Consider the following 26,479-nt stretch of genomic DNA (forward strand, 5'->3'; position numbering starts at 1 on the left):
GGTCCTCCTTCCAGGCTGGCCCCATCTTTATTGCAGTCATCTCATTGTCTGAAGACTCTGCCAGGGCAGAACCAGGAGTGAAAGCTCCAGTGCAGGTGCCTGCAGTCCCCTTTGCCCCTGCCCTGCTCATATTATCAATACATCTGGGCCCTATCCTCAGACACGAGGTTTCTCAAAACCTTTCCCTTTGTTGTATGGGTCATATCGCTGGTAGTTGAAGAGGTGCTAACCCTTCCGCGAAATAGCTTTTTCTTCTTAAAGGAGTGATCGAAAAGCCTCTGCATCTCCGCGTCTCATTTCTCCCGTGAAGTCAGCACATTGAATTCCTAGGGCTTGACCTCCGCGAAGGCGGCCTTTGTCCTGCGCGCTCTGCTAACCTCCCAGCAGCCTGCCCAGCTCGCGGCTGTTCCCAGGGCGCCCTCCTGCTCAGCCCGGGCCGGGGGAGCGCCTGTCCGCCCGCGTCGCACAACCGAGCCGCTCAACTTCAGGATTCCGGCGGCTCGGAATTCAAGTCACAAAACAAGGCCCGAGAACTTCGCAGCACCGCCCACAGGTGTGCAGCTTCCGCAAAACGCGCCGCCGATCGTCTTGCGATAAATCTCGTCTGCAGGGGTAATCGCACCTCTCCAGACACAAATGAGTGTTTTCGCACCGCGTGTCCGGCTCCGGACGTCCCGGTGGCGCGGGGCAGCTGCCGGAAGCCAAGCGGCCGCAGCAGCCGGCGGCCAGCCCTCCGGGTCCCGCCTTCCCGGGCCACTTCCGCCCCTCGCGTTGCTACGCAACGGGCGGGGCCGGCTTCCGTCTGGCCGGAAAGCGCTGCCCTAGGGCGCCCGTGGTACTAACGCGAGGCGCGCGAGCGGGCTGGATGACGTCACGGAAGGCAGGAGGGCGGGGTCGGAGTCGCGTTGGGCATGCGCAGTAGGCCGACGTCGCCGACCGGAAGCCGAGTGGGCGGGATTTGCAGTGTGGCGGCGGAGCGCCGGGCTCGCTGCTTGTGTGGCGGCGCCACGGGACGGGAGAAAGACGATCCTGAGCCCGCGAGCCCGCAGCGGAAGTGGAAGAAGGACGTACGTGTGTGGGAGAGAGGCCTCTGCCTGGTTTAAGAAATCACAACTTGCTCAGCCAAGGGTGTGGGGACTGGAGTGAGCCCGCCGCCGAGGGTCCGCGGATGCCGGCCAGAAGGGGGTGGCGCGGCCCGCAGACGTTAAAATACCGCCCTCCTGCGATTCTCACGTATTTCACTCCTTTACTTTTATGTCCCAGGGAGAGATGGCTGTTAGCCCACATCCTAGTGCATGTTGGTTTAGTCAGGTTGCTATGCGCAGAACCATTCCGGCGGGAAGAGAAGCGGAACCTGGCAGCGGAAAGAGTGCCTCTGGGACCTGGAACTCGGTCTCCGAGGGCAGTTTTAGGTGAAATGCTCTGAATTTTGCCAGAGACTGTCTCGCCTCTTCTTTGCCCCAAACTTCTTACAGTTTGACTCGGAGGAAGTAATTTACAAAAGATACCATTTAGAAAAGAAGCCAGAAAGAATATAAATCTAGCCCTAAGTCCAGAAAGACACATGAGGGAGACTGACGTCAACCGTAGGAATCAGGCAGCATTGCTGACCCCACCCTGCCTGGCCTGGGTGAGCATTCCAAAGCAGAAGGAGGGTCAAAAATGACCTTTGGAAGATGCTGTAAGACTCAGGGGAAGGCCGTTGGCAGATTTCCTGGTATGTATGTCACTGGCTGCTGTTAATGATTTCCTGGTCCTGCTTTGTTTTTAGGCCCTTCAAGTGTCTGGAGCTCAGAGATGTGGCCCAGGGGAGGGAACTGTGGCTAGTTAAGAAGGCCATGCCGGATGTTGCTTCCAGATCGCATGTCAGCACCGAGTCCTCAGTTGCTGGTGGCAGCTGCTCAGCAGACCCTGGGCATGGGAAAGAGACGTGGCCCGCCCCGAGCTGTCTGCCTTCACCTAGCCGGAGAGATACTGGCTGTGGCCCGGGGACTGAAGCCAGCGCTGCTTTATGATTGCAACGGTGCAGGGGCATCAGAGCTCCAGAGCTATGTTGAGGAGCTGCAGGGCCTGGGCTTCCTGACCAAGGGACTTCACATCCTTGAGATTGGAGGAAACAGCATGATTGTCAGACCTGAGCATGTATGCCAGCACCTGGAGCAGGTGCTGCTTGGTACTATAACCTTTGTGGATGTTTCCAGCTCCCAACCTCACCCTTCTATCCACTCCCTGGACCAGCTTCAGGACTTGAAGTCCCTCATAGCTGAGATCATCACCCATTTGCAGGGGTTGCAGAAGGACCTGTCCCTGGCAGTCTCCCGCAGCAGGCTCCATTCCTCAGACTGGAATCTCTGTACTGTGTTTGGGATCCTCCTGGGCTATCCTGTTCCCTATACCTTTCACCTGAACCAGGGAGATGGCAACTGCTTAGCCCTGACCCCACTACGGGTATTCACTGCCCGGATCTCATGGCTACTTGGTCAACCTCCAGTCTTGCTCTATTCCTTTAGTGTTCCAGAGAGCTTGTTCCCAGCCCTGAGGGACATTCTAAACACTTGGGAGAAGGACCTTAGGACTCGATGTAGGACTCAGAATGACTTTGCTGACCTCAGCATCTCCTCTGAGATAGTCACACTGCCAGCTGTGGCCCTCTGACTAACTCCCATGTAGAAAGTATTCAGTAAATATTCAGCTCTAAGACAGGGATTACAAATAGGCATCATCTCAAGGTCCACTTCCAAGCATCTGGCCACACCTGTGATGGGCACGGGACCAGGCACTGGTTGTGGCAGCCTTGGTAGTACATACTTGCTACGGAGTCCTCTTGACTTAGATTATCTATTCCTTTTTCACTGGATAGAAGATAGAAGGAAAGAGATTGTGGAGAACGGGGTTGAGGTGGGGGGCATGGATGTGGAGGAGGGTAATAGGGGATAAATGATAATAGAGCCCTAGCTGGTTTGGCTCAGTAGGTAGAGTGTCGGGTTAGATTCTGGCCAAGGGTGTGCTGGAAGCAAACAGTTGATGTGTCTCTCTCACATTGATGTTTCTATCCCTCTCTTTCCCCCTCTCTCCCTTTCCCTCTCTCTTCCTCTCTCCCCCTCCCTCTCCCTCTCTCTCCCTCTCTCTCCCTCTCTCTCCCTCTCTCTCCCCCTCCCGCTCCCCCTTCCACTCTCTGAAAAGCAATGGAAAAAATATCCTCAGGTGAGGATTTAAAAAAAAAAGTAATGGGAAAAAATAGTTATTTTTGAAAAAAGATGGTGGAGAAGAGGAAGGGAGGTAGAGTATAAGTAGTGTATCCGTGTATACTATGTGTGGTATGGTAGCATTGTAAATGTACCTGGGTAGTGTTCACCAGAAAGTAGCAGGACTGGGCTTTACAGCATGTTTATGTACCTCCAACTGAATTGGACTAAAGAGAGTAGACCAGGATGCTCAAGTGTGTTATATTTGTGATGTGATAGGTGGGTTGTTCATGAATAAACAGAATTCTGGGGAACAGAGACTGACAAGTGAAGTTTATTTGTTTATTTTACAGTAGATTGAAAAAATAATAAAGTCAGAAATCTCAGTTAAGTTGGGAAAAGCCACACTTTAACCAAACCTTCTGAGTTTTTTATTGAGTTTCTTGCTTGTGAAGTTTCACCCAAGGCAGCTGTCACAAGTTATTCAGATCATCAGGCTATCCTTGTTGGCCAGGAACACTGCCAGTGCTATAGCAACCATCACCATCAGCATGGATAGCCACCGACCACACTGCCTCTGGGGGGGGGGGGTAGGGAGAAAAGAGAAAGAAGCCGTGGGTTGGTTGGAGAAGATACAGGCAAAAATAATCTTCCTTCCCATTCTGGCCCAGTGCAACAATCTTGGGTTGGTGGAGGAGGGAAAGGTTTTTACATTACTGTCTGTATCTGTCACCTCCCTTGGGATAAAACCACTTTACTGGTAGTCATTGGCCCATAAGCCAGGATCATTGGCCCAGCAAACCACAGCCAGCTGGGGCCAGATACTTAAATACTGATATGTCCAGTCAAAGGTGGAAAATAACTCAGCAAAAATCTATTCTCTGTTCATGGTCTTTAGTACTTTTCTCTCCTCATTCCGTCCTTGCCACTACAACACTCAGTAGGCTAAAAAACACCATTTCATACTTTAGCTAATAGTAAGTCCCTTTAGGTTTAAGAGTTCCATGAAAATTAGGCTCGGATGCATAAGCCAGTGTTTCTTTCCATAGTTGCTATACTGTTAGTATAAACCAGGCTGAATGGGATAGGCTGGTCAGATGTTGGCCAGATGGGCCAGCTGTTCAGATGGCCTGATAAATTTTATCTGCGAGATTTCGCTAAAGGAGGAGTAGTCCCACCATCATCTAGGGCTCTATGGGAGGATCGATGCTCTTACTCTGGGAGGCAGCTGCTGGCCTTGGTTCAGCTCTTCTCGACAGTGCTGCAGCTTACGCAGGCAGGAGAGATACTCGTCACTGAGGTTGTCTAACTCTGAATGCAGTTCTCTGCACTGAGGGGAGAACACACCAAGGTCATCACCAGGTAAGGGAGGGTCCCCATATAAGTCACCCCTTCATTCATTTGGAATTTGTACCACCTCCTTTCCTTCCCAGGCTTTCTTAGTGATTTCAGTTTGCCCTTTGACTATTTCACCATGTTTGTCTGGAATGTGTTCATTTACACAAGTGATTTACAGGAATGATTATATATTCTATAAGTAAGTGCTTTCTTGTGACAGTGTGCAAGTACTCTAAACAGGGACACTAAGAAATGACCTGGAAGTGATCATAGTACAAATCTCTTTGCCAGTAGCTGAGGATATGCATTTGTGAATTTGTAGATAGGAAGAGTTTTGTTACCTAAGAGACTATAAAGTTTTAACATACTCAGTGTAGGAAAAAGTTTGAGGAGTTAATGTTTATTAAATGTGTTTGAATTTAGGTTGACTTACTAAAAGGTAACTAACAAAATGAGTAAGGGTTGGTATACATAAGGATGGGAAAAGATTGACAGGTTAACCCTAGAGCAAAAACATTTTTTACAGGCAAATGAATACCTGCAGACATCCAGTCACAATGTGGATGTTGGAATCCCTGCTCTCTGGATGCCTCCCAGCAGTTTTCCCTATCTCTATGGGCTGAGCTCCCCACTGTCTGAGGTCACCGTCTCACCATCTCACCTCCTTTTCCTTGGCCTGGAGCTGCAAAGTCGTCTTTTGCAGCTGGTCTCTGAAATCCCAGTCTTTTTCCTTCCCTGTACCCTCTGGCTCCACTTCGTTATGGGAGGGCTTTGGACTCCACACAGACAGAGCCTCATCTAAAAAAGCAGCCAGATTCTCAGTGATGGTAAGGCCCACACCTCTGAGGAAGGGCCCTGTCACCGAGAGAACCCCTGGGAGTGAGGGGAAGGAAGGGGAGGGGGAAAAGGGAGGGCCTGTCTTTGGTTAGACCTCATGGAATGGAATTCTCTGACTTTTAAAGAACTCCCATTGGGACCCTGCTTAGCCTGGACAGAGCTGGAATTTGAGCCCCATTGAGGGCAAGGTTGGCATCTTACTTTGTATCCCTAGTCCTCTCTAATGCCAGATACTTTTAGAGTACACTTATGAATCCAGTTTCTTGGGTTATGAGTCACATCCTTTCTAGTTTGTCTGGTAGGTTTGCTGGATGCTTCAGTATGACCCCCTTTCCCGTCTGTCCTCATTTCAGTCATGAGAAGGCAGTCATGTCCCTGAATTCATCTTCATGTGATTAAAGATGGCTTTTCAGCCACCTGGCAGTCTTAGTCTTATGACGAGCGCACTGGACTAGGAGTTGGAAATTCTGGATTCTTGTCTTAGCTGTGTCTTTGATTGTAGGCCTTCATTGTCTTATCCATACTATGTGGGCATCATAATTCCTGCCTTATGTTTCACCCAGTGATTCTGATGAGAAAACAAAAGGCCATGTGTAGCGGATAAGTGAGGAGGTTTTGCCTCTCCATGTACATGATGAATTCTTCTCAGGAAGCTAAGGCAGCAAACTTTTGGGGGCTGAGAGCGAGGTGACTGTTGCATGCAACATGGTTTAGACTTGGGAAGTTGGATGTGATTTGGAAAATCAAGTGTAAAAATGGACATGAAATCCTGAGTTCAAATCAATTTATTGAAATGTTTAACATAGACATGTTTTCAGGGAGGGTAGAAATCCTTTTTCAAAGTTTACATACCTCTCAGGATAGGAGACTAACTAGTTAAAGTATTCTCAGAGCCAGTGATCAGTCCTTACAGAGCTTCCCCATATCCCTGACCTAACAGACTCCCAGAAGTGGATGGGACTCCAAGAGGTCATGTAGTCCATCCCCTGCCTCTAGGCAGGCATGGAAAGAGCATTGTCTTAGAATCTGTGGAAGTAAATTTGCTGACCTTTCTTTGTTAAGAGTTTCTCCTGCTCTTGAAGCTGTAAGGATTGACTCTGAAGCAGACCTGTTGGAAAATATGAGAAACTTGTCTGTGCTAGCATATTTACTGCAAAGAATGTCTTTTCAGAACTTTGCTCAGAACGTTAATTATTAAAGGTGTTTCCATCTGTTATGGGTTGAATTGTATTTCCCCCAAATTCATATGTTGAAACCCTAACTCCCATTACCTCATCTTGTAACCTTTTTGGAAATAGGTATTTTACAGAGGTAATCAAGTTAAAATAGGACATTGGGTGGCCCTAATCTAATATGACTGGTGTCCTTATAAGAAGAAGGACATTTGGACACAGATATGCATAGCTGGAAGACATGTGAAGAGACACATGGAGAAGACGGCCATCTACAAACCAAAGGAAAGTAGCCTGGAACAGATCCTTCCCTCAAAACTCTCAGATGGAACCAACCTTGCTGACGTCTTAATCATTTTCTAGGCTCTGGAACTATGAGAAAATAAATTTCTGTCCTTTAAGGCACCCAGTCTGTGGTACTGTTATGAATACGCCATCCTTATATCTCTTCCTACCATGTCTTTAAGTCTCTTCTTAAATGTTACCTTAGAAGAAAGGCTTTCCCAGATGACCCTGTATAAAATAGCAAATATTTTCCTTTAACCTGCTTTGTTTTTCTCCATAGCAGTTATCACTACCTGACACACATTTATTTGTTCACAGACACTCCATACTTTAGAGCTTACTTAGAATGTAAGCTTCACGAGGGAAGGAACTGTGTCAGTTATGTTCATTACTGTATCCTCGGTGGGTATAGCTAGAGTGCCTGGCCCTTGGTAGGGGCTCACTCAATATGTATTGAATAAATAAAAGCATGATTACAGAATAGATACAGAAACATAGAAGCATGGAACAGACAGTCGAATCTCAGAGGGAAGGCAGGGGTGGGGAAGTGGGTGGGGAGAGATTAATCAAATAACTTATATGCATAAATGCATAACCCATGGACACACACAATAGTGTAGTGAAGGCCTAGGGGGGTGCAGGTTAGAGGGGATCAATGGGGGAAAAAGGGACATCTGAGGCATAGTGTGAGCTTATTTTCTGAACCATTCCTAGTAACAAGGTCTATGGCATATTCATGTACATAATAAGAATATACAAAACTACTTTAGAAAACACTTAAAATCTGTAGTTCTAGGAGAAATGCAGGTGGTTGTCATTGGCATGGGAAGAGAAAAACAGGAAAAAGAACAGGCTAAGATATAACTTGTGCAGAGCTATGTAAGTGACCTCATTTCATAAGAAGAGGGCCTGAAAATGCACAGAGGTAGGGGAGATGCCAAACACTGGGCCCCCATCCCTCCTCTGGCTGCCTTTCACAGGGCAGGAGCCCCGGGCACACCAAAACGCCACCTGTGCCACTTTTCGAGGCTGGAAAGGGAACTTACTCTGCAACTGCTGTACTTTGGTCACCAGGGTGAGTTTCTCCTCCTCTGACCTCTTTAGTTGATCTAAAAATGAAATAAAATGAACCAAAATAGAAAAACCCAAGACAAATGAACTCGACACCCGAGGATGGAAATTCGTAACAGGCACTGCCTTGTCCATGGCCTCTGGTATGTGTGAGTGGAAGTTCTTCCTTCTACTTGCCCCAGGGGGACGAGGTAAACCAGAACCGAAGCACCTTGGATGCCACTTGCATCAACAAGTGGGGTTGAATTAAGTGGTGTATTTGCCCGCAGTGTGGTCCTCTCAGCTGACCGCAGAGGCTGGGATGGAGACCTTTCCGCTGACCTTTCCCTTTCAAACCAGGAATGCTACCTTGACACATGTGACACATGTGGAGCAGCTGTGGTCCGGCCCAGAGGGATGGGCTGGAGAAGAGCTGATACTACCAGATTCTCCAGTGCCGCAGAATTAATTTTCAGCACTGGATGATCAAAACAGCCCTGCCTTTCCCTTAAGGTAAAATGGAATCTTAGAGCCAACCAACCAACCAAATGAAAGGCTGCATGAAGCCTTTTTCTTCGCCCAGCTGCTTTCTCTGGGCCCACTCAGAGGCCCCCAAGGAGAAGGGTACCTTGCAGGTGCTGGGTATCCGAGCTGCTCAGGTCTCTGTCTCCCTGCAGGCATTCGATCTTGGCCTGCAGCTCCTGGTGCTCATTCTCCAGAAGCCGCAGAGCCTGGTTCATCTGGAAGTCTCTGCTGTCTGCTCCCTGCAGGGGGGAGAGGGGCGGCCCAGAGGCAGGTCAGTGCTCTAGTGGAGGGTAGGGGCAGATCCCACGGGAGAGGAAAATGATAGAAAATTGTAAATTTTGGAGATGGGACTACTAGGGAAATAGAAAAATAGGGAAGTTAAAAAAATTCTTCCCTGTGCTCTGCTCTATTCCTCTTATTACAAACACTGGGTTAGATTTTTGATACTCATAAGGGACTCATTTGGTAAATGCCCAAATGAAAAAGTACCCCGACATCATTTTCCAGTTGTCATCACTGTATCTTTACCTTTCATTCTAGCACTATCAGTTTTCTTTTGGTAGTGTCATTTTCCACAAAGAATTAAGGTTAACAAGAAAAAGATTTATAAGAGTTGCCTTGTAGGTGATTGAGATACGGATGCAATGCAGTGGCCAGCGAGGTTCACTCCTTCGATAAGACACCCTCTTATCAAATGAACTGTATCCAGATCCCTGCTTCAGTAAACTTAGATAGATTTTTGACGTGGGTCCTCAAAATTCCAAACCAAGTAAGAAAAATCTATGAAAAAAAGCTAGTATTTATTGAGGGGTTATATGTACCAGGCATTGTGCTAAGTGTAGAGACACGTAGAGACATGGATCACATCACTGAACCCTCACAGCAATCCTATGATACAGCTACTGTTATTATCCTCATTTTAGAGATGAGGAAACAGGCTTAGGGGGTTAGTTAGCTTTTCCTAGGTAACGCAGATCAGAAATGATGGAACCCTTGAGAATGCCAAGGATGTGGCAGGATGTGTTACTTCATACTCAACCTAAAGTAAACTAGTGACCTTTGTTCTGTGCCAGTAGTGGGCATTTCTCAACTGGATGCTGTATGCGGATGGGGTGCAGAGGGTGGGTTGGGATATGACAGTAGGCCGATGACTATTTCAGCCCTTTGCATTTGGATGGTGTCATTCCAGTGAACCCTTAGTTTGTTTGCATTGGCAGTGCAGACGTCCTCGCTAAACTCAAAATTAGATTTCAGAGCCAAAACAGTGGGTCTGGTACAAAGTGGGCAGAGAGTGAGGAACTGAAAGCCAGATGCTCTCAGCTTCCTTTGGGGCCCCCAGCCCAGGAGCAGCTTCACTCATCACTGCTGTCACCAACCCTCCTTCCCCTAAACCCTGCCTCCTCTCCCGCCTCCCCACCTCCAGGGCCTGGTACCTGCAGTTTGGACTGGAGCACATGGAGCTGGCTCTCCAGTTCTCTGTGCTGGGTCCCCAGGGTCCTCCAGTCCTCCTTCAGAGCCTCGTACTGGCTCCTCCACTCTTCACACTTCTGCTCAGCCAGAGCCAGGGATCGCTGAGGGAGATCAAGGGAGAGGGTGGTACCTGGGGGTTCCCTGGAGTTGTGCAGCTGGCTCCCAGAGCTGCCATGGGTCCCCAGTTCCAAGTACCACGCCGCATTCCCGCACCTGCGTGCTCTGCAGTTGCTGCTCTGCGCTCATTTTCTCCTCCAGCACTTTCTGCAGGGACTCCTTGGCTTTCTGCTCATAGCTGTTCTTCTGGTCTTCCATCTCCATTAGTACCTTTTTCATTCCCCAAGGGGAATATTTCTGTAAATTTGATGCAATTCAACAAATACACACTGAGTTTCTGTGTGCCAAATCCTGAGCTGGGATACAGAAATGAAAAGAATTTGCCTGCAGGGCAGAGATACCAATAATCTGGTGGAGCTTTTCTTCTAGGCTAGAGGTGAGCAGGGAAAGTCCCTCAGGTGATGTGAAAGGTGAGTGGAGATAACAAACAGGGCCCTTGACCTGCTGGGCATTGTGCCCTAGGCCTACCACAGGCACTTGAAATCCAACAATTCCAAAGAGAAACCATCTTTCTAAATCTGCTCCTTTCTCTTGGGTTTCCCTTATCTCAGTGACCAGCCAATCTCCCAAGCCCTAAGCCAGGGAGCCACCTTGATTTCTCTCTTACCTTCTCCCAGTATTCAGTTGGTCACTGACCTTTGTCAAGTCAACCTCCTTTACAGCTCACACCTGTCTCCTCTATCCCTTAGTTCAGACTCTAATACTATTATACGGATTAATGCAATAGTCTCCTTATCTTTAAGACTTGCCTCCCTTCAAACTCGTTCAGACCCACAGCTACAAGGTTCTTTCTAAAATGCAAATCTGATCATGTCACAACCTGCTTCAGCCTCTCAGTGGATTCCCAGTGTTCTAAGGATCAGGTCAAAACTCCTTCGCATGGTTCCTACTTAATAGGCCCAGACTTTCATTCTATGCTGTCTCCACCCAGCTGAACTGCCTGCAGATTCCCTAAGCACTGTGCTGTCTGGCCTCTGCCTTTGCCCATGGAGCTGCTTCTGCCTAGAGTATCCTTACCCACCCTTTTCACTTGGTTAACTTCTACTCATGCTCAAGATTCAGCCCAAGAACCGTGTAAGTTCTGATAAATCTTACCCCCACTCCCTAACTCATTATGGGTTAGTTAGCTTTTTTCAGTGTTCACATAGTGCCCCCTGTGTGTGTCTATCTTTCCATTCTACCTGCAACCTTTTGGTGTATGGGTTGATGCTCCAATCAACTGAGCCCCCCAGCCAGGTCCCCATGTCTTTCATCTTTATGCCCTGTGATTTTAGGGAACACAGGTAGCTTTTATTGTCAATTCTGGATTACCCATTGGGTAAGCAGTAACCTAGATAATGCAACTTTAGGGATCAATATGAAATCATTCCCATTTAGCTTTGGAATCATCTGAAAATTTGGATTTAAATGTGAATGGGCCTATGTTCTTGTCTGACAAAAGAGGTCATACTGAAAATTTAAAGTTGTGGATCATCAGCAAATCTGTAGACTAAATAAACTCTTCTGCAAGACTCTAACTGTGTGGCCAGGTCCACGTTATCCCCCTAATTCCAGATAGGAGCAGTCTTCCTGCTCCACCTCAGTATCATCTGAAATGTCCCCACCTATCGGAAATGCATCACTTCTCAAGTCTGAAAGCTGGTTTCTTTCTATCTCTTGTAATCCAAGATCAGGTCAATCAAGAGAGTACCGAAGCTGGATAACAATGTCGCAGGGAAGCCAAGAGTCACAGCCTTACAGCATTCTCCCACAGGTTGCTACAAGATGAAAGCTGCTCATGCAATAGAAATAATTTTGCAGAATTTCATTATAACGTTCGACTCATCTGTTTAAAAATTGGGATCTGCGTAGGTCTATCTGGGTGGTGTGAGTCTTTACCAAGGGCTCCTCCCTACAGTTCCAGGTATTCTCAAGGTTGCCCTGGAGCTAGCAAAGTGCTTGGTGCTGGGTTTCGGTCCCAGGGCGCACTGGGAGAAAGGGAGAGGAGGGTGGAGATAGAGTATGGACATATGGTAAGTGGGGATCAAAGTGCAAATGGGGAAGCCAGAACTGGGGGAGTAGGAATGCGCGCCCTATCTCTATCGGGTGGCAATTCTAGAGCATAGCGCAGCTTCAAGCATTCACCTCAATGCTCGGTTCCTGGGCTGGAAGTGTTCCCCAGAATGCTTACCTGGGTACAGGTGTGCAGCTGGTTTTCTAACGATCTCAGTTTGCCCTTCAGTTTGTCTTCATTAAGCTGCCCCTGGAACGAATGCGATAAGGAAAAGAGCTTGAGCCAAAATTCAGTATACAAAATGTTTTGTTCTGCATTCCCAGCCCGCCGCCTAGAACATGGTCTGTGCCTGGTGTTTGGGAAACTGAGCTCTTTCAAGAGGTAGGGAGGAAGAAAGATGACAAAGGATTTGGGGGTAGAAGAGGATCTTTTCCTCTTTTTGTGGAGTAGGAAGAATCGGACTGACCCCCAAAGCCCTTTCTGTACCTCGAGGTCCTCTATCAAATGGCTCAGGGAATCCTAGCAGAAGTCCACTCGAAGGAAAGCTCCTAAGCGGTCCTCTCTTCCCTCATTTCCTCTCTCCCCTGCCTGGCTGGGCACCTCACCTCTCTCAGTCTTGCACGTGGACCTTCACTTCTAAAGTACAGGCCAAGAAGATTAGAGGGGTCTCCCCTCCCAGGGGGAATATACATCCTCTCCCTTAGCCTCTGTTATGGGCGGAATTGTGGCCCCCCTCTACACCCCCCAATTCACAAGTTGGCCTCCTAAGCCCCAGTGCCTCAGAATGTGACTGTATTCGGAGACAGGATCTTTAAAGAGGCAGTTAAGTTAAAATGAGCCCATCGGGGTTGGCCCTATTCCAATATGACTGGTGTCCTCATAAGAAGAGGAGACTAGGACATCAGGATACACAGAGCGGAGACCATGTGAAGACACGGGGAGAAGACAGCCACCTACAAGCCAAGGAGAGACACCTTAGGGAAAAAATCAACCCTCTCGGCACCTTAATCAGACTTCCAGCCTCCAGAGCTGTGGGGGAATAAGTTTCTGTTGGTTAAGCCACTCCGCCTTTGGCACTTGGTTGCAGCAGGCCTAGCAAACCAGCACATTCCCCTGGCTGCCCGAGGCACCTCCCCACCCCGGCCAGGACTCAAAATGAGAAATTCTTTGAGAAAGCCAGAAGTGGGGGGCTCAGAGGGCTTTCCAGGAAGCTGCGTTCTACTTATTCGTAAGCTGGATCTGTCTAATGGCATTTTGGACATTGCAAGAGGGATGCTAATCTCAAGGGTGTGGGCAGAGACAAGCAGGCAGAAGGGGCCATGATCTGTGCCTCCATTTCTCAGTATTTCAGCTGAGTAACGAACAACCTCCTTGCTGCTTTGTTCCTCCCTCCACCTGTAGACTTGTCCCCCCCCCCCCCCCCCCCCCCCGTAGGGGTTTTGTGCTTCTAGCCCTGATTTGATTTAAGGTTGTGTATATGAGGGGGTGGGGGAGAGGAGGGTGCCATCCAGAGCTCCTTTCCCAAAGTAAAGGCTGTGGGTCTCCTGAGGATGAACTGGTTTTCATATCCTTTCTCTGGCTTTTCCCAACCAGGCCCCATGGGACACTTGTGAGATGTGGAAATTACATTTCTCCTCAGGCCTGAGGCACCATGGCTCCTCTCAGAGGCATTTCCAACCCTCCTAATGTTTTCCAGTCTGTAACAGCCTGGGGTCAAAGGAGGGGACACTGTTTTGGGGTTTGCCCCCCTTCAGGGACTTTCAGGGCACCTGGGGGAGGCAGGAAGTGGTATCTCACAGCTCCTGTTCTTCTCTTGTTTGGCTGATTCTTCTAACCAGGGGAGCCAAGGGGTGCCCCCACCCTTTCTGCTTCCTGTATTACTCAGCTGGGGCTTGCAAAAGCAAAAGGCTTTGTGAAAAATAATTTTTCAAAGTGTCTCCTGCTATTAACGTTTTTTACAACGTCTGGTCTCGTGTGAGAGCTGAGAGTCAGGGATTTCGCACGTACAATGACCACAGGGCTTTGGGACGGATAAAAGAGACAGACAAAGGCTTCCACTGTCTGGGCTTTGGAATAACTGGTTACAGGGCTGCATTCCCCAGAGTGGCCTGCTCATTGTCAACGCACAGATCCTGAAATCCACTCCCTCCTTCTTTAGATCCTCTGACTTGGAGCACTTCCCTTTGCCTGAACTCTTACTATGCAGGCTGCAATGAAACCCACTGAGTTTTAGGTTTATCTTGTTATAGTTTGGAAAGAAAACAGACCAACCCAAGGCAATATTCTTACATTTTCCCCAGTGTCCTATCCTTTTGGGTAGCTCCTCCCTCCGTTCTTACTATCGTTTTAATTCAATGTTTTACCTCTTCCAACTGTTTCTGTACTTTAGCCACAGCCCAGATAACTTTTCTATTCATCTTGCAATATAATACAATTCAGGATACCCCCTTCAGCAGGGATAAAGGGCCACTCAAGTCTGGGGTTAAAAAAAAAAAATCTCTTGTCTACAGCTCTGTCTTCCCAGATTCCCCAAGGCAGGCAGGACAGTTGCAGCCAAGTAGTTGCAAATGGGGCATGTGGTTCCCTGATCTGAGCCCCAGCTTGCCCCACATGAAGCCCAGTGGTATAGGATGTGGGGAGAAGCACTTGTTACAGGGCTTATGTGGACTTTTTGGGGCAATGACACCCCTGGAGCCCAGGGCTCAGAGAGCACAGTCCCCCATTTGGAAAAGGGAGCAAGATGGGGGCCATACACACCTGGTGCCGGTCTGAGGGCTACAGCTCCTGCTTCTATGTGGCTCTCCCCTGCCTCTGTTCTCCAGAAACACTAGCACCTCACGGCAGAAGCGCCAGCCCCCAGCTCGTCTCTGCTCTAGCAGAGGTGTCTTGGGACTTGCAGCCAATCCCCTTCCGAGCTGTCATCTCAAGATCTCCTTTTTACTTTGCGGAACTTAAAAAACCCACTGGTGTCCAGCTCCTGTTTTTTATTGCTCAATACCAAGAGCTTGCTTTCCTGCCCGAACTGTTCTGAAGATTGTACCAGCTTAGGACTCTGGTGGAGCCTTAGGGCCTATCGCTTCCAAAAGGCCCAGAGTCAACTTGGAGTTTGGAGGCAATGGAGGGAGCTGATCCTTGGGGTCCTAACAGAGTTTGCGGTGAGCATCTCTGCATTTGAAGTTGGAGATTCAAATCATGGAGGCGAAATGGGAAAAATAAAGGCCTGAACTGGGCTGAATGTCAGAATCCCTGTTCTGGCCACATCCTACCAATTATTTTCTCCAAATACCACAGACTTACTATCCTTTTATTGAAGTTGAGGCTTCCATGGAAGGGATAGAAGGTTGAATTGCCTTGTTTTGGGGGAAAAGTAACTGAAAAGTCTTCGTTGGAAGTCTGAGACTATTTTTCTTGAAAACAGGAAGCTAGGAGGCGGGGTTGGTAGCGTGGAGGAGAAGGGGAGGGAGAGGAGAGGGAGGGGTGGGATGAAGGAGGGAGGAAACCTGCAGCCAGGGGAACATCTGCTGGCCTGCTGGAGGGCGGGGGAAACTGCCTCATGGCCAACCTCAGAAATGTCTCTTCACATCCCTCCCCATTCCACTGAGCCTGCTGTCATTCAAGCTCTGATCGTGCCCTACCTAGGATATTACAGGAGTGTTCACCCGCCTGCGCCCACCCGGAGCTAGGGTCCTTCCTCGCTGTTGTCAGAGGACCTTCTAAAACACTGATCTCATCACTCCCTTTCAGTTCAATTCCAGAACTATTAACTGAACTCCTTCTAAGGATGTACCAGACACTGTAGGACTTTAAACCTGAATAAAACACAGTTCCATTGCTATCCAGCTTATTGTCTGGAGCAGTGTTTCCCAAACAGGTGATAACAGGCAATCTCATAGATCTGAGATATCTGTGTTTTCCCTCTAAAGTGGAGTCTGTACATGATTTAAGTTTGAGTTACTATGTTCAACAGAAAAAGTTTAAACCTCATATTTCTAGAGACCTGTCTGAGGTCATTTCTGGTCTTATCTTTGGAACTAATCTGACATGATCTCTTCATTTCAGCCACACTCTGCTACGCCCAATGCTTTATCATACCTTGGCCTGTAATCATTCTGGTTTCTTTGCCGCCTGTCTGCTTTTCTTCCCCGTCATGATCCCCACTTTTGTACCGGTAAACTACTCACCCTGCAGGACCCAGTTAAAATGGTCCCTGTCCTTTAGAACCTACTCTCTTCCACCTCAGGCTGAATGATTGCTCTCTTCTCTTTTCATTGTGTCACTTTGTAGATGCTGCTGTTATAGCTTTATCACATTGTATTAGAGTTGTTTATTGCATGTCTCTCCCTTTCCTGCTGGAGTGTGAGCTCCTCAGCAGCAAACACCCTGCTCCTCGTATTTCCCTGTAGCACAGGGCCCATCACATAGTTGGAACTTGTCAATGTCCGTTGAATAAGCGAGTGAGACAATCTCAGTTTAGTCCAGCACTGGGAACCTTCTGGCATGCAGAGCTGTCTGCCCCAGGCTCCTACTCTACAGATGAAAACGACTTCCTTAACAATCAGGAATCTGGAACACAAATACTTAAACCCAGGGACAATGACGAATGTGAGGAGGGAAGGCTGAGCTTAGGAAATCTTTCTCACATCTCAGTTTGGTTCCACCACCTCCCATTTCCTCTCTCTGTTTAAGCACAAACTGTCTACGTGGTGAACTAGATGTTCAGAGAGGCCCCCGAGGGTGTGCGCTCTCTCTTGGCACCTGGTGCTTTATGCTCTGACGGCGTCCAGCTGCTTGTTGCTCCCTAAACACACTAGTCTAGGGGTTTCGATGTGGGGTCCGAGGACCCCTGGGAATCCCTGGGACCCTTTCAAAGGAGATCTTCCCTTTTCCAACTACAGATGAGTTTCCTCATATGCATCAACCAAAGCAATGCATCACAACAGATTGAATGCAGAAGCAGATATGGGAAAGTAGCTGTCTTCTGCTCAGCCAGACAGGAAAAAGATTTGCAAAAGTTTAAAGCAATGCTACTCCTCTCACTATTTTTTAAAAACACACTTACTTTTTAATAAAAATATAAAATTTAGGTTAGCATGTAATGGATTTATTATTGTTATTTTAAGGTAATCTAGATTTTGTCCTGGCTGGGTTGTTCAGTTGGTTAGAACGCTGTCCTGATATGCCAAGGTTTCAGGTTCAATCCTTGGTTAGGGTGCATGCAAGAATCAACCAATGAATGCATAGCTAAATGGAACAACAAATCCATGTTTGTCTCCCTCTCTCTCTATCTCTCCCTGCCTCTCTCTCTAAAATCAATAAATAAAAATTTTAAAATGAAAAGGTTAATATATATTTTAAGATTCCTGTTTTAATTTCTAATATGGTAAAATCTAATGTAAAAATATAAATATAAAAAGTTTGGGAGATTCAAAAAGTTTTTTTAAAGAGTATAAAGGGATCCTAAGATTAAAAAGTTGGTGACTCACTGTGCTAGACTATATTAAGTCTCTCAGTCTTTCCCTGTGCCGTATCCCCTGTCTAGAATATAGTTCCTTCTTCAACATTTGCTTGGAAAATACTTATGTAATTATAAATATTTCTTTGGTTTTCATCTTCTCTAGAGTTATTCATTTCTTCTTGTATACTACTATATTCTGAAAACATTTCCTTTTAAAAATTAAAAAAAATTATCTTTATTGTTGAAGTATTACAGATGTCCCCTTTTTTCCCTCCATTGACCCTCTCCACCTTGTTCCCGCATCACCTCCCTCAGGCCTTCACCACACTATCATCTGTGTCCATGAGTTATGCATATATGCATATAAGTTCTTTGGTTTTTATTTACTTTTAATTGATCTTTTTTAAAGAGTGAAGAAGGTAGAGAGAGAGAAACATCAATGTAAGAGCGGAACACTGCCCCCTACAGGGGATGCAGCCCACAACCCGGGCATGTGCCCTGACTGCGAATCGAACCCGCCACCTTTCAGTGCACAGGATGATGCTCCACCAATTGAGCCACACTGGCCGGGGCTGAAAACATTTCTTCCATGTCCCATATCTCTGCATTGTTTGGGCATCTGTCTCCCTGACAAAACCACAAGCTCTCTAAAAGCAGGAACCCTGTCTAATTAATCTCATTATTTCCAGTGCTCAGTACAGAGAACATGATCTATGAATATTTGTTGACTGAGTGGACTGAAATCAGGAGGTCTGAATTTTAGTTCCAGTTCTGCCTCTAACCAGCAGTGTGACTTGAAGTTAGTCACTTGACCTCTCTGACAGTTTCCTCGTGAGCAAAATGAGAAAGTTAGATGAGATGATCTCTAAGGTTCTTTCCCACTCTCGTATTCCTGCCTGGGCCGAGTAGCAGGCGTGTGCCGGCTGGGAGTTCATGCTGGCATGAATCCCATACAAAAATAATTGACATTTACCACAGTTAGTCCTATTAACTGTACTTGGATCTTCATTCTTTTCTTCCAACAAATTAAAATTTGGGGATTCTTACCCCTTTTGGGTCTGGGTCCTCCCTGGGTGTGCAGCAGCGTAGCCCTCAGCTGATGACCCTGGGTTTAGCCGAGCCGTCCCACATATCTACTGTGACCTCTAGGTCTTCACTGTTTCCCTTCTAGCTCTTAGCATCACTCCCTACCTCCTGCCTCTTCAGTAGTGAGAAAAACCCCTCCTCTTGCTGGGGTGACATGGAAAACAGAATGACACAGGCAGACTTAGAAGCCCACGAGCTTTGTTCAAACAAAGGTTTCATTTCCCTTACCTTCCAAGAACTGTCAGAGGCCCGGATCAGGGTGGACAGTAGGTCTTGGAGAATCACCATTTTCTGTTTTAGAACCAGCTCCCTTTGTAGGGCCTCCTGGGGGGCAGAATGCAAGAGGGTGAGATTAACCTGGAGGAGAAAGGAGTAGACGGATGGAGGAGCTGAGGGGAGAGTTCACATGTTACTTACTTTGAGGTACTCGGAAAGCTGGATGATTTCCTACAGAGGAAGGAAAAGGGTAGTCAAGAAGACTGGTTCTCCTGGAGCCCTGGAACATGCAACCAGAGCCGGGACTGACTTGCGCACAGTAAACTTTTTCCCTCCCCTTGGTGCAGAAAGAGTCCCTCCAGCCCCTCATGGCTGTGCTCCTCCAGGGGGAAGGGGCCCCTCCATCCCAGCTGAGTTTATCATGGAATCCCAGAACATCAGAGTTTGGAGCAGCTTATCTACCATGAGTCGCCCCTCCAAGATAAGGATTTTCTTACCTTATCTAGAACTGCAACTCCATAACTGGGGAGAGAAGAAATAAAAACAGAAATGACAATGGAGCAAAGAAAGTAGCACGTCAGGAGGCGGTGGGCTGACTCTAGTCTCTTCTGAAAAGTCAGTAAGGTGGGACGCTCTTCCTCTTTTTTAATTAAGGTGGACATGGAAATTCACCGTGTTGCTTACACACTGGGTGAGGGTATTCAAGTAAAGCTTAGAGGAGAGGAATGGATGGGATGTGAGGGAGCTGGGTCAGGAACATGAAAGGCACTCACTTGGTTTGCTGACTGGCATCATTCTTAACTGTTGGTTGTGCCTCTCTGGCTTTTGTCTGAGTGCCTGAGAGATGGAGGATCGGGTGATTCAGAACCAGGGAGGAAGAAGTGGGGGAAGGGGGGGGCAAGGACTCTCCTCTGCCAGCGAGCTGGGACTGACTCGGCAGGATTCTCCGCAGGCCCCAGTGAGGGAGGGAGGCTCTGCTCTTACCACGGTGGTGTTTGGGTGGCTTCTTGATGGGAAAGTCCTGAGGTGGAAGGCCCCCAGCCTGGGAGGGGAGGTGATCAGCCAGATCCCTCCAGACGCCTGAGAGAGGATGATGCTGGGTTGGAAAGACCTCAGAGCTGGTCCCTGACACCTGGAAAGCAAGTGGGGCATGCTGGAAGCCCAGAGTCACTAGGACAGGATTCTCCAGCTGACTGCAGAAAGATGAACCAGTGATCAAGTTTCAGGCCCAGAGGACCAAAGTAACCCCTTCAAGACTCCAAAGCTACAAGGTTATTCGCTCTCGTTCCAGCTGGCAGGAATGGCCCTCCTCAAGCCAGGAAACCAGGAGCTGGGCTTGTCTCCAATTATGCTCTCTAGAATCCTGAGCTACCTTGTTTGGTCTTGGCCACTTATACAGCCAGCATGGTGATATGGAAAGTGAACTGGCCCCAGTCGGGGTTGAGGGGATCTGGGATCAGAGCCTGCCTTTTCCAGGTCTCGGTCTCCTGTGTAATGAGTTCGAAGTAGATAAACATTAAGGTCCCTCCTATATTCTAGAGATGGCTTCCTTCCTCTTAGAAATAGCTGGAATATCTCTGAGGTGTGCTTGAAGAAAAGGTAAACTAGGGAGTTGCAGGGAGGGGTATAATAGTAGTTGTCACAATTTAGTCTGCGCTTTTTATATTTTCTTCTTACACATTCAAAAATTCTATGCTTGTAACATAACACTCAGAGGCCGAGAAATGCCTGTGGTGTTTAATCATGCAGACTGTCTCAGTCTCGATAAAACTTTAGATAACTGATAGGCTCAGTAGGAATTCTTTAGTTAATTGTGTTTCTGGACCTTTTTTTTAAAAAATAGATTTTAGAGAGAGATGAAGAGAGAGGGAGAGGGAAAGAGAAAAACATCAATGGGAGAGAGAAATATCGATCAGTTGCCTCCCATATGCACCCTGTCTGGGGATCGAACTCACAAATCTGGGTTTGTGCCCTGAATGGGAATCGAACCAGTGACCTTTCGGTGCACGGCACTATGCTCAACCAACTGAGCCATACCAGCCAGGGCCTGATCTTTTTCTCCTTAAATTTTTTTCAACAAAAGTGTTCAGAAGCTTTCTTGCCTTAGAAAGTACACAGTTGGTTTTATTTTACAGCTGGGCTTGAGGATCATTTTTCTGAACAGCGCTTCCTACTGTGGACAACAGATCCACAGAGCACAGGGCACAATGCTAGGCGTTTCTAGGGAATGCAGTGGCCCCACCCCTGCTGTCAGCATGCTCGCAACAGCCACAGGAAGACACAGATAGTTTGCTGGCTGAGGTCATTTTGACATACCCTGTTTCTTTTGCCCACACGGCTTCCTCCCAGGCCAGACTAATGGGTTATTTAATCGTTACTTAATCTCAGAGGATTAATAACCTCATAAGAACCACAGAGAACAGAGGTGGCCTGGAGAAGCGAGGGAAGGCTTTCTGGGCCAGATGAGGCCTTAGCTGGGTGAATTTAGTAGAATTAGAATGGCCCAAGAGAAAGAGAGAAGGTGGGTGCAACAGCTCGCAGAAGAGTAGAGGATGTGTGTGTGTGTGTGTGTGTGTGTGTGTGTGTTTCGAGAGGCACATCAAGAAGACTGGCCAGGGTACCTGGCACACAAGCATTCAATAAATACTTGTTGAATGATGGATGAATGAATGCTGTAGAAGATATGTAGATTGCCTAAATCTGAACTGATACTAGGAATTAGCAGTGGAATTGTTTTTAAAATTATTTTTTCTCTCCTATAAGGCAAGTGCAAAATAAAAAATAGCTAAACAGACAAGCAAAAAAACACAACAAAAATCTCTGAATGAATCAGTGGCTAAGGGGGACTTTACTATATGACTGAGGAAGAAGGGACTCAATTTAAATCACTTTTTAGTGACCTTGAGCCCACCCATCCCCCAACAGAGCAACGTGTCCCTAGACGTGGCCCACCTGCTGTCTGGGGGAAGGAATCCCGTTGGCCCAAGGCAAGGGCTTCTTGAGGTCGGAGGCCTGGCCCGGCCTCCCGGAGAGCCCTGGCTCCCTGTCCGGGGGGCCCTGTGCTGTGTCTCTCTCCTCTGCCTCCAGGTTCCTCCTCCTGAGGAACTGCTGTTGCCGGGCCCTCCGGAGCTGTTCTCTCTGCGGGGTGCCCAGCGCCCTCCCCGCCTGGCGGCAGGTGGTCCTGTTGGGGCGGCAGCGGCGGCTCTCCCGCGTCTCCTGCCGGCGCTCGTACTTGGCCTCGTAGCTCTCGGCCCCCCGGGCCAGGCCGCCGGAAGGCCTGGGGTCCGGGCTGATCATGATGAGCTCCGAGCACCTGTTGTGCTTGGCTTCCAGGTCCTGGAATAGCTGCTGGGATCTGCCAAATGCCAAGAGGGAGGAGAAGGGAGGGGTCAGGAGATGGGCAGAGACAAGGGGGCAGAAAGAGCATATACGCGTGGGCTGAACACTCAGGAGGTGATGATGTCACACGGGGTCAGGACTCCGGGGTCCAGTCTCTGCTAATTTCTGCTTTTCTCTGGCCTTTGTCTCCCCCCCTGCAACGTGGAAAGGTCTTTCTGGGGGTCACTTCTTCATCGACCGAACATCTCACCCTGCCTCCTAGTCAGGGGACCATGAGAAATAATGGGTAAAAGTCATCATGAGCGTGTCACCTTTTGGATGGCAGGGATATGTTCATTCTCCAGGGACTTCTGGAGAACCAGTGGAATTGGCTCCCTGTTCCCAGATCTAAAGGAAAAGCCAGCATCTACTGCTCTCTTGGCCCAGGTTGTTTCTAGAGGGTGAGTGACTCTTTTCAAGGCCTGGAGAGGTGTGGCCAGTCCTGAGACCAGCACCCACTGCTTTCTTCTTAGCCTTTAGCAACCAGTTTGTGAGTTTGGTCCTGGGCATGTTCTGGGGGGGAGGGGTGGTGGTGGAATCCCCACCCTAATTCCCCCAATCATGATGTCCTCACATTGGTCCATTGGCACCCCACTCTCAGCCCAGGCCGGAGCCCTGACTCTCAGCTGTAGATCAACCCAAATCAGTATTGGCCAAGCACCTGCCACAGGCCCAGTGCTGACAAAACCCATTTCAGAGTTTCCAGCTCAATAATTCTCTGAGCTGAGGTTCCATTTTTTTTTTTAATCACCTTCCTGTCAGAGCTAAATACGGTGTCAAGTCTGTTTTCCTTGGCCCAGACACAGACTGTGCCATCAAAACCAGCAGCCACACCTAGTATATCTCAATAAGGTCATCACAAACAAAAACGAAACAGAAACAAAAGAAAATAATAACCTGAAGTCCCCAGGCATTCCTGTAGAGGCCTGCTTTGTGGCCCCTTTATGTGGCCCTATGTGCTGCTCACATAACCCCCAAATCTTTCTCCCTTCTCTGTGCTCTCCTTCCTCTCTCCTACACCCCCTCACCTACCTTCTGCAAATTTGTTTCTTCTCCTAGAACCTCTGATAGCTTGGCTGAGTTGGGGCTGGACTTGGCGGAGCTGGATCTTGAGCATTGGAAATTCTGTGCCTCCACCGATCACGGGAGTGACTGAGGAAGGAAGAGGAACTCCCCTTACAGCTGCTGCTTCTCGTCTTGGTCCCACAACCTTATTACCCAACACCCTGGGAACCTCAGTTCCTGGGTAGGTCAGAGAGGGTTCCTCCATCTCACCAACAGCAGTGTTTTTCCAGCTCTGGCCCCTCGGGTTTATTTACAGGCCAAACAGACTCAACAGGTAGCAGAGTCTCTGCTCCTTCATTGGAACTTTGCTGCCCATCTGGCTCAGTCTGGAATTCTCCGCAGGACTCTTGCTCTCTCTGTGATCATACTGCTCATTCCTGGGGCCATGGGTGGGTAGTCTCACTCCCTGAGAGGGGTCTTATGTGACTGAGCTCTGCACCCTCTCAATTGCCTGGGTCTTGGAGGGGCATAGTCTGGCCTGGGCAAGGCCGACTCCAAGCAGAGCTGTGAGTTGCTGTCATATATGTTCTATCATCTCATCCCTGGCTGGCTCTCACCTTTCTTTAGGCTTTTCTCTTCACTCTGTACGGATCCCCTGACGTCCCACCTGCCACTTTCTTTATTTAAAAACTTAGACAAGGATCCGAGAAGCCCATTCATATTAGGTTATAAATGACTGCATGGAGGAGACTGGGACTATGGGCAGGTGAACTCCATGTCCGGAATCTATGCTGTGGCATCCTGTGCATAGCCCCTGGCTTTTCTGCCATGGATGGGGGAGGCAGGAGCCCTGGCTCTGGGCTCAGACAGTGTGGCTTCAAGTCCTGGCTCTGACACTTACTTTTAAACATCCCTAAACCTCAGTTTCCTCATTTATAAAATAGGAGCCTATCTCATAAGGTTATGAGATAAAAAGCATCTGGCACATAGCACACAATAACTATCAGCTTTTTGTAATAATAAGGATAAACTATGATTATTATTATCCCTGCCTTGCGGATTGTGGATATTAAAGATGTGGTGCTGTAAGACATAGGCCCCGAGCTAGCCTAGTGTTCCCAGGACCAAGCATGTCCTGCCCTCCAGTCCCCCCACCCCGTTTCTCTTTGGAGGGCACTGTTTATCCCTCAGAGGGGGTGCTGGTCCAGGGATGTCATTGTATTTATTACTCTGGATCATCTGGCTTGTGGGTTTGGGCCAGAAAAAGAAGGGACTTCTCTGTGGTCTGGACACAACCACCTTCTCGATTAGGCCGGGCAGAAAGGCAGAGAAGAGATGGGGGTGAAGAACTGGTGCCCAGCCTGCCTGCACTCCACCATTAAATGTGGGGTGCGAGGTCCCCACCCTGTTTGGCTCCAGGCAGTGCACAGGCTGGTAGAGGAGGCAGATCCCTGCTTGTGAAGAATCCCCTGCCTTCCTGCTGTGAAGAGGAACGGGCCGTGGGGAGCAGCCCGAGGCTGAGGGAAGGGCTCTGGACTCCGCCAGGCTGTCCGCACTAGTCCCCCTCTGCTTCCTGGGGCAGAGGCTGGAGCTTGTTACCCAAGTGGGGAGATGGGCTGAAACGGCTCCTTAGAGAAGGGAGCACTCCCGGCCCCCAGGCCCTCGCACCCGGTGGGACCTGGTGTGGATGGCTGAGTGGAATCACGCCCAGCTCTCTGGGACAGCTTGACTTTTCTGATTTGCTTGCACACAAGAAACCATGAGGGACACTGACTGACAGGGACTGGCTGGAGAAGAAAAAGGAACTGGCCCCTGTGTGGTTCAAAGACAGGTCACTGGGCCACAGCCTGGGCTTTCTGGCATCTGTGGGGCACCCCTTGGCAGCATGACAGGGCCCAGTGGAGCTCGGGGGAGACGTGGGCCTGGCTGGGAACAGCCTCACTGCCAGAGGGAGACATCCGGGTGCTGCCACTCCGGGCCTCTGCTCCCACTTCCTGAGTGACCGGCCTCCTGCGTGGGTCTGGCCTTCCTGGCCCAGAGCTCGGTGTGAGCCAAGGACAGAAGGGCCTACACCTACGGCGCTGCGAAGGCAGCTTCTTGTTTGGGGTGATCCCTGCTCTGAAGGGAACTGTAAACGTTCATCTAATTTACGCCCCTGTCACTGGGTAGCCTGAACCCTGTCATTTGACTCACTCCTAGTTTAATCTAATGGATGGAGGGGAGGAGCGGTGGAGCCGTGCTGGGGCCCGTGGCTCTGGAAACCAACACGGGGTGCTTTCCTGGTTGCCCAACACCCAGCACTCTTAAACTCCACCATCCGCTCCCGAGTCTCCCCCTTCAGACCGGGAAGCTCAGAGGATGCAGGGTCTTCTGTTCCACCCGAGTCGGAGGACCCCAACCTGAACACAAAACATCCGCCTTTTCAGTTACCTCAGGTCCCAGGCTCCAACCCAAGCAGCTCAGAAAGGTCTTCCAGCTCCCGGGCAGATCTTGGCTCTGGCTTCAGATGGGGCGAGATAGCAGCTGAGTAAAGTGGAGCTCTCAATCCATGGCTCTGGGTCCCCTTAGCATTTCCCTTCTTGGTACTGTTTCTCCTTGCACAGAAGCCTTGCCGAAACAGGAAACAGACAAAGCCACAGCGCCTGCTCACCCCAGTTCCTCTCTCTTGCTCTCTGGCACAATCTGAGTGGGCCCCTGAACCCTTGAGGCCTCCAGGGCCGGGCTCAGGGGCTCCTCCTATCTGCGGGCACCCCAGCCACCCTTTCTCTTGCTATTGGATTGGTTTGAGCTCTTGGACAGTTTCAAGTTAAGATCCCTTTCCAAGAATAGACAAGGATGGGTCTCTGTGTTGGACTCAATTCTTGTAATTTCGATGAGAGGAAAAGTGTCTTTTTGGCCTAGAAGAGATATTCTCGGTGCAGGTTTTCAATTTTCTCTTTCTTTTAGTTACCTCTTCCCAGTCCTGGTATTGTAGAGCTTTTGCTCTTCTGAAGTACTGGTGTCTTCTTCATAATTCTGGGATGAGGCCAGCTTTGAATTTGCTCCTTTCTGAAGCAATGGTGTGTCTGTGTGTGTGTGTGTGTGTGTGTGTGAGAGAGAGAGAGAGAGAGAGGGAGAGAGAGAGAGAGAGAAAAGGTGGGTGGCTGGGTAATGAAGGGAGCAATAGCAGTCAGAATCTTATAAATATATTTTCTAGTCAATAGACTGGAATGTTTGGGGAAAAACTAAAATGAACTGATCTGTGTGCGTTATAAAGAAACCATTACAAATGATATAGTCAGGAAATTCCCCAGAACTTTAGGTTAAAACAGTGGAAAGGGAACTGGACTGCGACAAGTTAACCAAGTAGCTTTGTAACCTTGTGCAA

The 26,479-nt window shown here is 48.7% G+C and overlaps 2 protein-coding genes across 8 annotated transcripts; one reads left to right on the forward strand and one right to left on the reverse strand.

Moving 5' to 3' along the window:
• Positions 1-962: 962 nt before the first annotated feature.
• Positions 963-3,506, forward strand: LOC308549234 (UPF0739 protein C1orf74 homolog). Of its 4 annotated transcripts, none has more exons than XR_013997733.1 (2): positions 963-1,233; positions 1,772-3,506. XR_013997733.1 is itself a non-coding variant. In XM_081121683.1 (2 exons), exon 2 carries the CDS (start codon positions 1,846-1,848, stop codon positions 2,653-2,655), a length of 810 nt encoding a protein of 269 aa, XP_080977809.1. In that variant the 5' UTR covers positions 979-1,067; positions 1,772-1,845; the 3' UTR covers positions 2,656-3,498. The 4 variants fall into 4 exon arrangements, 2 of the variants coding, with proteins under 2 accessions (XP_080977809.1, XP_080977810.1); XM_081121683.1 differs by having other exon boundaries at positions 979-1,067; positions 1,772-3,498; XR_013997734.1 differs by lacking the exon at positions 963-1,233 and adding an exon at positions 1,329-1,412 and having other exon boundaries at positions 1,772-1,842.
• On the reverse strand, positions 3,507-25,789 carry TRAF3IP3 (TRAF3 interacting protein 3). Of its 4 annotated transcripts, XM_081121679.1 has the most exons (17): positions 25,543-25,789; positions 23,140-23,259; positions 21,682-22,084; positions 19,714-19,861; positions 19,503-19,566; positions 19,227-19,251; positions 18,931-18,960; positions 18,742-18,837; positions 12,150-12,221; positions 10,076-10,216; positions 9,826-9,963; positions 8,496-8,631; positions 7,864-7,926; positions 6,409-6,468; positions 5,185-5,321; positions 4,402-4,515; positions 3,507-3,762 (listed from the first exon to the last, which is right to left on the reverse strand). In XM_081121679.1, exons 3-17 carry the CDS (start codon positions 22,024-22,026, stop codon positions 3,670-3,672), a joined length of 1,662 nt encoding a protein of 553 aa, XP_080977805.1. In that variant the 5' UTR covers positions 22,027-22,084; positions 23,140-23,259; positions 25,543-25,789; the 3' UTR covers positions 3,507-3,669. The 4 variants fall into 4 exon arrangements, with proteins under 4 accessions (XP_080977805.1, XP_080977807.1, XP_080977806.1 ...); XM_081121681.1 differs by lacking the exon at positions 23,140-23,259 and having other exon boundaries at positions 25,543-25,786; XM_081121680.1 differs by lacking the exon at positions 25,543-25,789 and having other exon boundaries at positions 23,140-23,338.
• Positions 25,790-26,479: the final 690 nt, after the last annotated feature.

Source organism: Miniopterus schreibersii, assembly GCF_964146895.1.
Source record: "Miniopterus schreibersii genome assembly, chromosome: 19".
Classification (NCBI taxonomy): Eukaryota; Metazoa; Chordata; class Mammalia; order Chiroptera; family Miniopteridae; genus Miniopterus; species Miniopterus schreibersii.